Genomic DNA, 10,071 nt, shown 5'->3' with positions numbered 1-10,071 from the left:
ATTAATATGAGACAGTGCAGCAGACATAGGGAACCAGTGCAGACCTCTAGCACGAAAATGCAATATGCTGTATCAATGTTCTGGATTATGGCTGGCAATCAACTGGCCCTAGAGGGGATTCCTCTCAGAAGGAGGGCTACACAGGATACCGTATATGCTAACATAACCAGCACATATCTAGACCTAAATAAAAGAGGATAGGCTTAACGCCTTATTCAGCCCCTTGGGGCTGACTGTGTCGAGAGTAAAGATCCACCAAGCCTCAAGTTGGAGGAGTTTTTTAGCCCGGTCCCCTCCTCTGAGGGATTTGGGGACCTGCGCTATCATCCTATCTAGGGTATTCAATTATCCGCAAATTCGCAAACGCTCCATTTTTCGACCTATTCAATTCCGACCGGGTTTCACGTGAAAATTCTTGCAGTGAAAAGTGCAGGTGAAAATGGGGAAATCAGCCTGTACCCCAAAAAATGCTAAACTAACATAGGAAAACAGAAGAGAAGTGTGTTAGAGATCACATTAGAGAGTTTTTGGGGACTTAAATTGTGTGAAATGGCAGTTATATGCATTTTTTTTTAAATGCAAAAAAATGATAGAAAGCAAGTTTTTTTGAGCAAAATAAATGCTCTCATTAAATTTGGGGTACATGAAAATGGGTATAAGTATATATTTGGGTCATTTTAGGGTACTTTAAAAAAAAGTGGAAAAAGACCGATTACTCCCATCTGCAAGCCTAAAAAACACCTGTCCCACTCATAAAGCACCCCAATATACCTGTCCCATACCTTGAACCCCAATTTCCATAACTTTTTACTTTTTCACCCCAAAAATGATATGTCATTATTGGCCAATTAAAAATAATTAAAAACTTCAATGTGCCTAATTAGTCATAAAGGGGGGTGTCCCAGGAATTTTGTACCATATCCAAACATTTTTACCTTAAAATAGTGACTTTTCCCAACCTTTCACCTGCTTCAGAGAAGGTGAAGTGAAATTAGTGAAAACATGATCACCGATAAATTTTCCAGGATAATTGAATAGGCTGTAATTGCATTTCACGTGAAAAGTCCGGTTTTTCACCCGAAAATCGGACTTTTCACGTGAAAAGTCCGTTATCACTGCTAATTGAATATGGCCCTATACCTCAGAGTCGACATGCTGTGTCGGGCGCAAGCAAAGTGTCGCGCTACTGCCTGATCACTGGTCCCCGCAATTAGAGCCACCCTACGTGGGCAAGACAGAGAGGCAATTTAAAGAGCGTACTGCCCAACATAGAACCGCGCTTAGGGCGGCTCTAATTGCGGGGACCAGTGATCAGGCAGTAGCGCGACACTTTGCTTGCGCCCGACACAGCATGTCGACTCTGAGGTATAGGATGATAGCGCAGGTCCCCAAATCCCTCAGAGGAGGGGACCGGGCTAAAAAACTCCTCCAACTTGAGGCTTGGTGGATCTTTACTCTCGACACAGTCAGCCCCAAGGGGCTGAATGAGGCGTTAAGCCTATCCTCTTTTATTTAGGTCTAGATATGTGCTGGTTATGTTAGCATATACGGTATCCTGTGTAGCCCTCCTTCTGAGAGGAATCCCCTCTAGGGCCAGTTGATTGCCAGCCATAATCCAGAACATTGATACAGCATATTGCATTTTCGTGCTAGAGGTCTGCACTGGTTCCCTATGTCTGCTGCACTGTCTCATATTAATTGCCTGCATCTTCTTATATTTTTTTACATTTTACAATTTCATGCATTTTTGTATGTGTTTGCCATTTTTATTAGTAGATCGTTCATCCAGTGCAGTCACTATTGTTGTTTTGTCACAATGTTATATTGTGGGGCTTTTCCTCACATCGTAGCTGTTGCTTTCACGTTTATTGACTTTTTTGTGCATATGTTGTCATGGTGACTCATGGGTGCTCTGTGTGTTCCTCCCTTACCCTTCCGACGCAGGTCCCCGCTGGTTCCCCGCTTCCGGTGACGTCAGCGGCCGGAATCCGGAAGTGTACAGACGGGTCCCGGGGCTGCGGCCGGCGGCGGGCGGGAGAACAGGCAGACTGTGAGTATAAATGTTTTATTGTTTATGTACACTTGTTATCCTGATGATGGGGTGAGACCCCCCGAAACGTTGATCTTTGACTTAAAGTTTTTCACCTTTACAAATCTGGAAGTGCCGCCTCTTTTGTTTTGCTCTCTCTCTATATATATATATATATTTATCTAGGGGACCCACACTTGCAAAATGGTTAGGCAAACCAATGTGGTGGCTGGCCACACCCCTAAACATGGGCCCCTACCACTGCATTCCCCCGGTGGGCCCTACATGCCCCAGTCCGACACTGTATACAGGGAAGGGTTTGCCCCTCAGTCCGGTCAGTGACATATACAGGGAAGGGTTTGTCCCCTCAGTCCGGTCAGTGACATATACAGGGAAGGGTTTACCCTCTCAGTCCGGTCAGTCAGTGACATATGCAGGGAAGGGTGTGCCCTCCTCAGTCCGGTCAGTCAGTGACATATACAGGGAAGGGTTTGCCCCCTCAGACTGGTCATATACAGGGAAGGGTTTGCCCCCCTCAGTCCAGTCAGTCAGTCAGTCACATATACAGGGAAGGGTTTGCCCCTCAGTCCGGTCAGTCAGTGACATATACAGGGAAGGGTTTGTCCCCTCAGTCCGGTCAGTCAGTGACATATACAGAGAAGGGTTTGTTCCCTCAGTCCGGTCAGTCAGTCACATATACAGGGAAGGGTTTGCCCCCTCAATCCGGTCAGTGACATATACAGGGAAGGGTTTGCCCCCTCAGTCCGGTCAGTCAGTGACATATACAGGGGTTTGCCCCCGCAGTCCGGTCAGTCAGTGACATATACAGGGAAGGGTTTGCCCCCTCAGTCCGGTCAGTCAGTGACATATACAGGGAAGGCTTTGCCCCCTCAGTCCGGTCAGTCAGTGACATATACAGGGAAGGGTTTGCCCCCTCAGTCAGTGACATATAAAGGGAAGGGTTGGCCCTCCCAGTCCGGTCAGTCAGTGACATATACAGGGAAGTTTCCCTCTCAGTCCGGTCAGTTAGTGACATATACAGGGAAGGGTTTGCCCCAGTCCAGTCAGTCACATATACAGGGAAGGGTTGGCCCTCTCAGTCCGGTCAGTCAGTGACATATACAGGGAAGGGTTTGCCCCCTCAGTCCGGTCAGTCAGTGACATATACAGGGAAGGCTTTGCCCCTCAGTCCGGTCAGTGACATATACAGGGAAGGGTTTGCCCCCCTCAGTTCGGTCGGTCGGTCAGTGACATATACAGGGAAGGGTTTGCCCCCTCAGTCCGGTCAGTCAGTGAGATATACAGGGAAGGGTTTGCCTCTTCAGTCCGGTCAGTCAGTCACAGACATATACAGGGAAGGGTTTGCCCCCTCAGTCCTGTCAGTGACATATACAGGAAAGGGTTTGCCCCCTCAGTCCGGTCAGTCAGTGACATATACAGGGAAGGGTTTGCCCCCTCAGTCCGGTCAGTCAGTGACATATACAGGGAAGGGTTTGCCCTCTCAGTCCGGTCAGTCAGTGACATATACAGGGAAGGGTTTGCCCCTCAGTCCAGTCAGTGACATATACAGGGAAGGGTTGGCCCTCTCAGTCCGGTCAGTCAGTGACATATACAGGGAAGAGTTTCCCTCTCAGTCCGGTCAGTTAGTGACATATACAGGGAAGGGTTTGCCCCTCAGTCCGGTCAGTGACATATAGAGGGAAGGGTTGGCCCTCTCAGTCCGGTCAGTCAGTGACATACACAGGGAAGGGTTTGCCCCCTCAGTCCGGTCAGTCAGTGACAAATACAGGGAAGGGTTTGCCCCCTCAGTCAGTGACATATATAGGGAAGGGTTGGCCCCCTCAGTCCGGTCAGTCAGTGACATATACAAGGAAGTGTTTGCCCCCTCAGTCCGGTCAGTCAGTGACATACACAGGGAAGGGTTTGCCCCCTCAGTCGGGTCAGTCAGTGACATACACAGGGAAGGGTTTGCCCCCTCAGTCCGGTCAGTCAGTGATATACACAGGGAAGGGTTTGCCCCCTCAGTTGGGTCAGTCAGTGACATACACAGAGAAGGGTTGGCCCCCTCAGTCGGGTCAGTCAGTGACATATACAGGGAAGGGTTTGCCCCCTCAGTCCGGTCAGTCAGTGACATACACAGAGAAGGGTTTGCCCCCTCAGTCCGGTCAGTCAGTGACATATACAGGGAAGGGTTTGCCCCCTCAGTCCGGTCAGTCAGTGACATATACAGGGAAGGGTTTGCCCCCTCAGTCGGGTCAGTCAGTGACATACACAAGGAAGGGTTTGCCCCCTCAGTCTGGTCAGTCAGTGATATACACAGGGAAGGGTTTGCCCCCTCAGTCGGGTCAGTCAGTGATATACACAGAGAAGGGTTGGCCCCCTCAGTCGGGTCAGTCAGTGACATATACAGGGAAGGGTTTGCCCCCTCAGTCCGGTCAGTCAGTGACATACACAGAGAAGGGTTTGCCCCCTCAGTCCGGTCAGTCAGTAACATATACAGGGAAGGGTTTGCCCCCTCAGTCCGGTCAGTCAGTGACATACACAGTGAAGGGTTTGCCCCCTCAGTCCGGTCAGTCAGTGACATACACAGTGAAGGGTTGGCCCCCTCAGTCGGGTCAGTCAGTGACATACACAGAGAAGGGTTGGCCCCCTCAGTCGGGTCAGTCAGTGACATATACAGGGAAGGGTTTGCCCCCTCAGTCCGGTCAGTCAGTGACATACACAGTGAAGGGTTTGCCCCCTCAGTCCGGTCAGTCAGTGACATACACAGTGAAGGGTTTGCCCCCTCAGTCCGGTCAGTCAGTGACATACACAGGGAAGGGTTTGCCCCCTCAGTCGGGTCAGTCAGTGACATATACAGGGAAGGGTTTGCCCCCTCAGTCCGGTCAGTCAGTGACATACACAGGGAAGGGTTTGCCCCCAGTCGGGTCAGTCAGTGACATACACAGAGAAGGGTTTGCCCCCTCAGTCCGGTCAGTCAGTGACATACACAGAGAAGGGTTTGCCCCCTCAGTCGGGTCAGTCAGTGACATACACAGAGAAGGGTTTGCCCCCTCAGTCCGGTCAGTCAGTAACATATACAGGGAAGGGTTTGCCCCCTCAGTCAGTGACATACACAGTGAAGGGTTTGCCCCCTCAGTCCGGTCAGTCAGTGACATACACAGTGAAGGGTTTGCCCCCTCAGTCCGGTCAGTCAGTGACATATACAGGGAAGGTTTTGCCCCCTCAGTCAGTGACATACACAGAGAAGGGTTTGCCCCCTCATTCCGGTCAGTCAGTGACATATACAGGGAAGGTTTTGCCCCCTCAGTGTAGTCTCTCAGGCTCTGTCAGTGTGATCCATCTGGTAACATTGGGATGAGCCCGCCCTGCTTCCGCCGCTGATTGGCCGGCTTCGGCACGTGACAGAACTTTGAGCCAATGGGCGGCGGTGCTGTGCCCGGAGATCGCTGCGGAGGGGCCGGAGATTCTCATTCAAATCACCGCAGCCTGTGAGCGGCTGGAGCGGGCGTGTTCCCCAGCAGCCGGAGCCTGGGAGAACCGGGCACAGCGCAGTCATGACCCGGGCAGCCGCCAGCCGCGCACCGGAGAGACACATAGGGGGCTGAGCGGGGTCCCCATCCTCACGGGAGCCCCGCAACCCAGGAGACGGGACCGGGGCGCAGCGGCCCCCCTACCACACCGCCCCCAGGAGCCGGGCGTGCTGCCCGGGGGCACAGGGACCATGCCGGTGAGGAACAGGTACAACCTGGTGGATGATGGATGTGACTCCCGGGTCCCCCTGCACAATGAGGAAGCCTTCCAGCACGGCATCCACTTCCAGGCGAAGGTGAGCCCGGGGCGCCGGCTGTGTTACCGGACTGTCTCCCCGCTACCTGCCCCTGTCACCTGCCTGTCTCCCCGCTACCTGCCCCTGTCACCTGCCTGTCTCCCCGCTACCTGCCCCTGTCACCTGCCTGTCTCCCCGCTACCTGCCCCTGTCACCTGCCTGTCTCCCCGCTACCTGCCCCTGTCACCTGCCTGTCTCCCCGCTACCTGCCCCTGTCACCTGCCTGTCTCCCCGCTACCTGCCCCTGTCACCTGCCTGTCTCCCCGCTGCCTGCCCCTGTCACCTGCCTGTCTCCCCGCTGCCTGCCCCTGTCACCTGCCTGTCTCCCCGCTGCCTGCCCCTGTCACCTGCCTGTCTCCCCGCTGCCTGCCCCTGTCACCTGCCTGTCTCCCTGCTGCCTGCCCCTGTCACCTGCCTGTCTCCCCGCTACCTGCCACTGTCACCTGCCTGTCTCCCCGCTGCCTGCCCCTGTCACCTGCCTGTCTCCCCGCTGCCTGCCCCTGTCACCTGCCTGTCTCCCCGCTGCCTGCCCTGTCACCTGCCTGCCCGTGTCACCTGCCTGTCTCCCCGCTGCCTGCCCGTGTCACCTGCCTGTCTCCCCGCTGCCTGCCCCTGTCACCTGCCTGTCTCCCCGCTGCCTGCCCCTGTCACCTGCCTGTCTCCCCGCTACCTGCCCCTGTCACCTGCCTGTCTCCCCTACCCCTGTCACCTGCCTGTCTCCCCGCTGCCTGCCCCTGTCACCTGCCTGTCTCCCCGCTGCCTGCCCCTGTCACCTGCCTGTCTCCCCGCTGCCTGCCCCTGTCACCTGCCTGTCTCCCCGCTGCCTGCCCCTGTCACCTGCCTGTCTCCCCGCTGCCTGCCCCTGTCACCTGCCTGTCTCCCCGCTGCCTGCCCCTGTCACCTGCCTGTCTCCCCACTGCCTGCCCCTGTCACCTGCCTGTCTCCCAGCTACCTGCCCCTGTCACCTGCCTGTCTCCCCGCTGCCTGCCCTGTCACCTGCCTGTCTCCCAGCTGCCTGCCCCTGTCACCTGCCTGTCTCCCCGCTGCCTGCCCTGTCACCTGCCTGTCTCCCCGCTGCCTGCCCCTGTCACCTGCCTATCTCCCCGCTACCTGCTCCTGTCACCTGCCTGTCTCCCCGCTACCTGCCCGTGTCACCTGCCTGTCTCCCCGCTGCCTGCCCGTGTCACCTGCCTGTCTCCCCGCTGCCTGCCCGTGTCACCTGCCTGTCTCCCCGCTGCCTGCCCGTGTCACCTGCCTGTCTCCCCGCTACCTGCCCCTGTCACCTGCCTGTCTCCCCGCTGCCTGCCCCTGTCACCTGCCTGTCTCCCCGCTGCCTGCCTGTGTTACCTGCCTGTCTCCCTGCTGCCTGTGTTACCTGGCTGTCTCTGTCTCTGCTGCTCTCTTGCTGTCCGTCTTTCTGCTGCTCTTTTGCTGTCTCTGCTCTGCTGTTTGTCTCTCCGCTGCTCTCTTTCTGTCTCCGTCTTTGTTTCTGCTGCTCCCTTGCTGTCTCTCTTACTATCTCTTTGCAGCTCTCTTGCTGGCTATCTCTCTGCTGCTCTCTTAACCCCCCCACCACCACCTGCTCGCTGTTGGAAGAACTCTCTGTATTCTGTTTGGTGTCTGTTGCTCCGCTCAGAACTTATGTTGCAGAGTAAATGATGTGGTCGGAGGCTTGTTCTGTACTGGTCTGTACTGTACAGTAACACACAGCTCTGTCTGTGCCAGCCCTGATACTGACTGCTTAGGTCTGATCATGTATTGCGAGAACCATATCTGTAATATTAACCCATTGCCATATTTCACCCTGGCACATTGTATTTTCCCTGTAATCTTTTCTATATAGAATGAAGTTTGTTTAGTGTTACCTTCAGATGTATTTTTGTCCCAGTTATTAATCAGCCTTGGCAAACACATTGCATAGTGTAAGTGGTAAAGTCTGCTCCAATGCCGGTGTATTACTACAGTAATCCTATTTTCTCACTGATTTATTAAAATCTTTACCCCACAGGCTTAGTGGCAGCTATACGTTATCTTTGTAGGACCGCTGGAGTATGGGAGTGCGGTGTCTATAATTATACATTTTTGTAAAGTTCAGCGGTATCGGTTAACATTGGTGGCAATTCGGTTAGATTGCAGAGATGTAGCTCTCGCGATAAGTTTCCAGAGCTATTCAATTGCTTGCACGGTTCTCTGGTTTGTGTGTAAGTCAGTGGTTTCCAAACATGTTTTGAATCACGGCGCCCTCGAGTATCAGAATTTTTTTTTTTTTGCGGCACCCCTAGGCCAAAAGTTTCCCATTGAGAAATGTTGGGGAAAAAATATAAAATGAAGTAAAATGTGCCTACCTGTCGTCATTAGGGTGGTGGTGTACAGTTGTGCTTCTGGTTGTCCATATGTTCTATGAATGGCAGCCGCTAGCACTGGTTTTACTTATCACTTTGATCACCAGCCCGAGGCACCCCTGCAACAGCCTCACGGCACCCTGTTTGGGAGCCACTGGAATAAACCATTACACTGCTCTCACGTATTGATCAGGTGCTGGGGTTACATAGGAAGGGGAGGGGGGGGATTCAGACCTGATCGCTGGGCTGCTAAATTTGTTGTTCTGCGTTCAGATAGTCGCCGCCCAAGGGGAGTGTATATTCGCCGTGCGATCGCTGCAAAAAAAATCCCTAAATCAGCGGACAGCTGCAAATCCGTTCGCACCACGCTCACCATGGAATGATTTTTCCACTGTGTGCAGTGTGTGCGCAGCGATGGACTTACTCCTACAGCGCGATGAGAACAGGCAGATCGGGGCCGGAGCTGACGTCACACACACGCCCTGAAAACACTTGGGAATGCCTGCGTTTTTCCTGACACTCCCAGAAAACGGCCAGTTACCACCCACAAACACCCGCTTCCAATCACTCAGCATGTGAATGGCTGTGCGACTGAAATTTTCACACCAGCCTGTTGCTGTTCGGTGATGCCTGTTGTTGTTTGCCGACGCGTGTGCGCATTGCGGTGCATGCGCAGTCTATCGATGAGCGCCCGCTGTACGAAAACGCACAGCAGCGTTCAGGTCTGAATCGGGCCCATGGTTCTCACATAGGGGCTAATTCAGGTTGGATCGCAAAGTGCGATCCAACCGGAATTATTATGATTGCCCCGCGAGGTGGGGTGGGGGCTCAGAAAATGCGATCGCCTCTGCCAGTCAATCAGGCAGGGGATGGGGGGTTGCATAGACAGCGTGGTGGTGCGGCGCGGATGCGGCCAAACGGGGGCATGATCACGGCAGCTACGTGACGTCATACGCAGCCGCCGCGATTGAGAACATGGCGGCGTGCCTCCTGCGGCCGCTGGCAGGAGGCTTCCTCAGTTTCTGCTAACAAGCAGAAATTGCGATACGTTCGCAATTTCTTCTTGTTGAATGGGGGGGAGGCGCCTGTCAGCATGCTAGGTGGTCTTGCCCAGCGATGGGCGGCCCCCCAGCATGCGATCCAAGGGATTGCAAATGCTGCTAATTAGCAGAATTTGCAATCCTTACTGAATTAGTTCCATAGTGCAGCTGCAGCACCTGTTGTTGACTCTGGAATTTGACTCGTCTATACCCCACTGTCTGTATGCTCCAGTCTCCCCTAGTGGATGAAGGAGAAATGACGGTTGGCTGTACAAGGAGGATGTAGCTCATGGTGATAACTACAGTCCAGGGTATTTGAGTGATTAGAACCCAAGATATCGGCACATCAGACGGACTGCTCTACATGGTTCCAGTACCTGTATTATCACTAATAATTGGATATGTACTAAGCAAGCCGGCACATTTAAAGCAACAAAGCGTGTCATGTTTTGTTTTGAATGGTATCACTGGTTTATAGTTCATGCTAAAACAGGCCAAGAAGCACTTAATAAATGTACCTCACAATGCTATTTACCGATAAGATCTTTTTAGGGGAATAAAGCAATTTATTTTTGTATAGATGAGATTTGACTGATGTACAAGGCTCTTGTAGAGGCCCAGTGGGAGGCTGCATTTTCAATGATTAATGGATGGTGTTGCCTGCAGAAGGCCCAATTGCATGATTTATAGGCGTGTGATAACTCTGCGCTTGAACCAAGCTTGCTTTAAGACGAGGCGTTTCCATTGCATTTATCCATACAATCTAGTTTGTGTCATCTGTTATTCCTGAGGATACTAATGACATCATTAAACCTCACTGGGCAATTCATA

General features: G+C 53.1%; 1 protein-coding gene across 1 annotated transcript in view; it reads left to right on the top strand.

Moving 5' to 3' along the window:
* Positions 1-5,477: 5,477 nt before the first annotated feature.
* LOC134948145 (carboxyl-terminal PDZ ligand of neuronal nitric oxide synthase protein-like) overlaps positions 5,478-10,071 on the top strand; it is a 257,545-nt gene continuing 252,951 nt past the window's right edge. Inside the window, exon 1 of the mRNA XM_063935957.1 lies at positions 5,478-5,858. Within this exon, the coding sequence (XP_063792027.1) occupies positions 5,754-5,858 (105 nt within the window). The 5' untranslated portion in view covers positions 5,478-5,753. The remainder of the gene's footprint in view (positions 5,859-10,071) is intronic.

Source organism: Pseudophryne corroboree, chromosome 8, assembly GCF_028390025.1.
Source record: "Pseudophryne corroboree isolate aPseCor3 chromosome 8, aPseCor3.hap2, whole genome shotgun sequence".
Taxonomy (NCBI): Eukaryota; Metazoa; Chordata; class Amphibia; order Anura; family Myobatrachidae; genus Pseudophryne; species Pseudophryne corroboree.
Note: the sequence above shows the minus strand (reverse complement) of the source record. Positions and strands in the feature narration are given on the sequence as shown.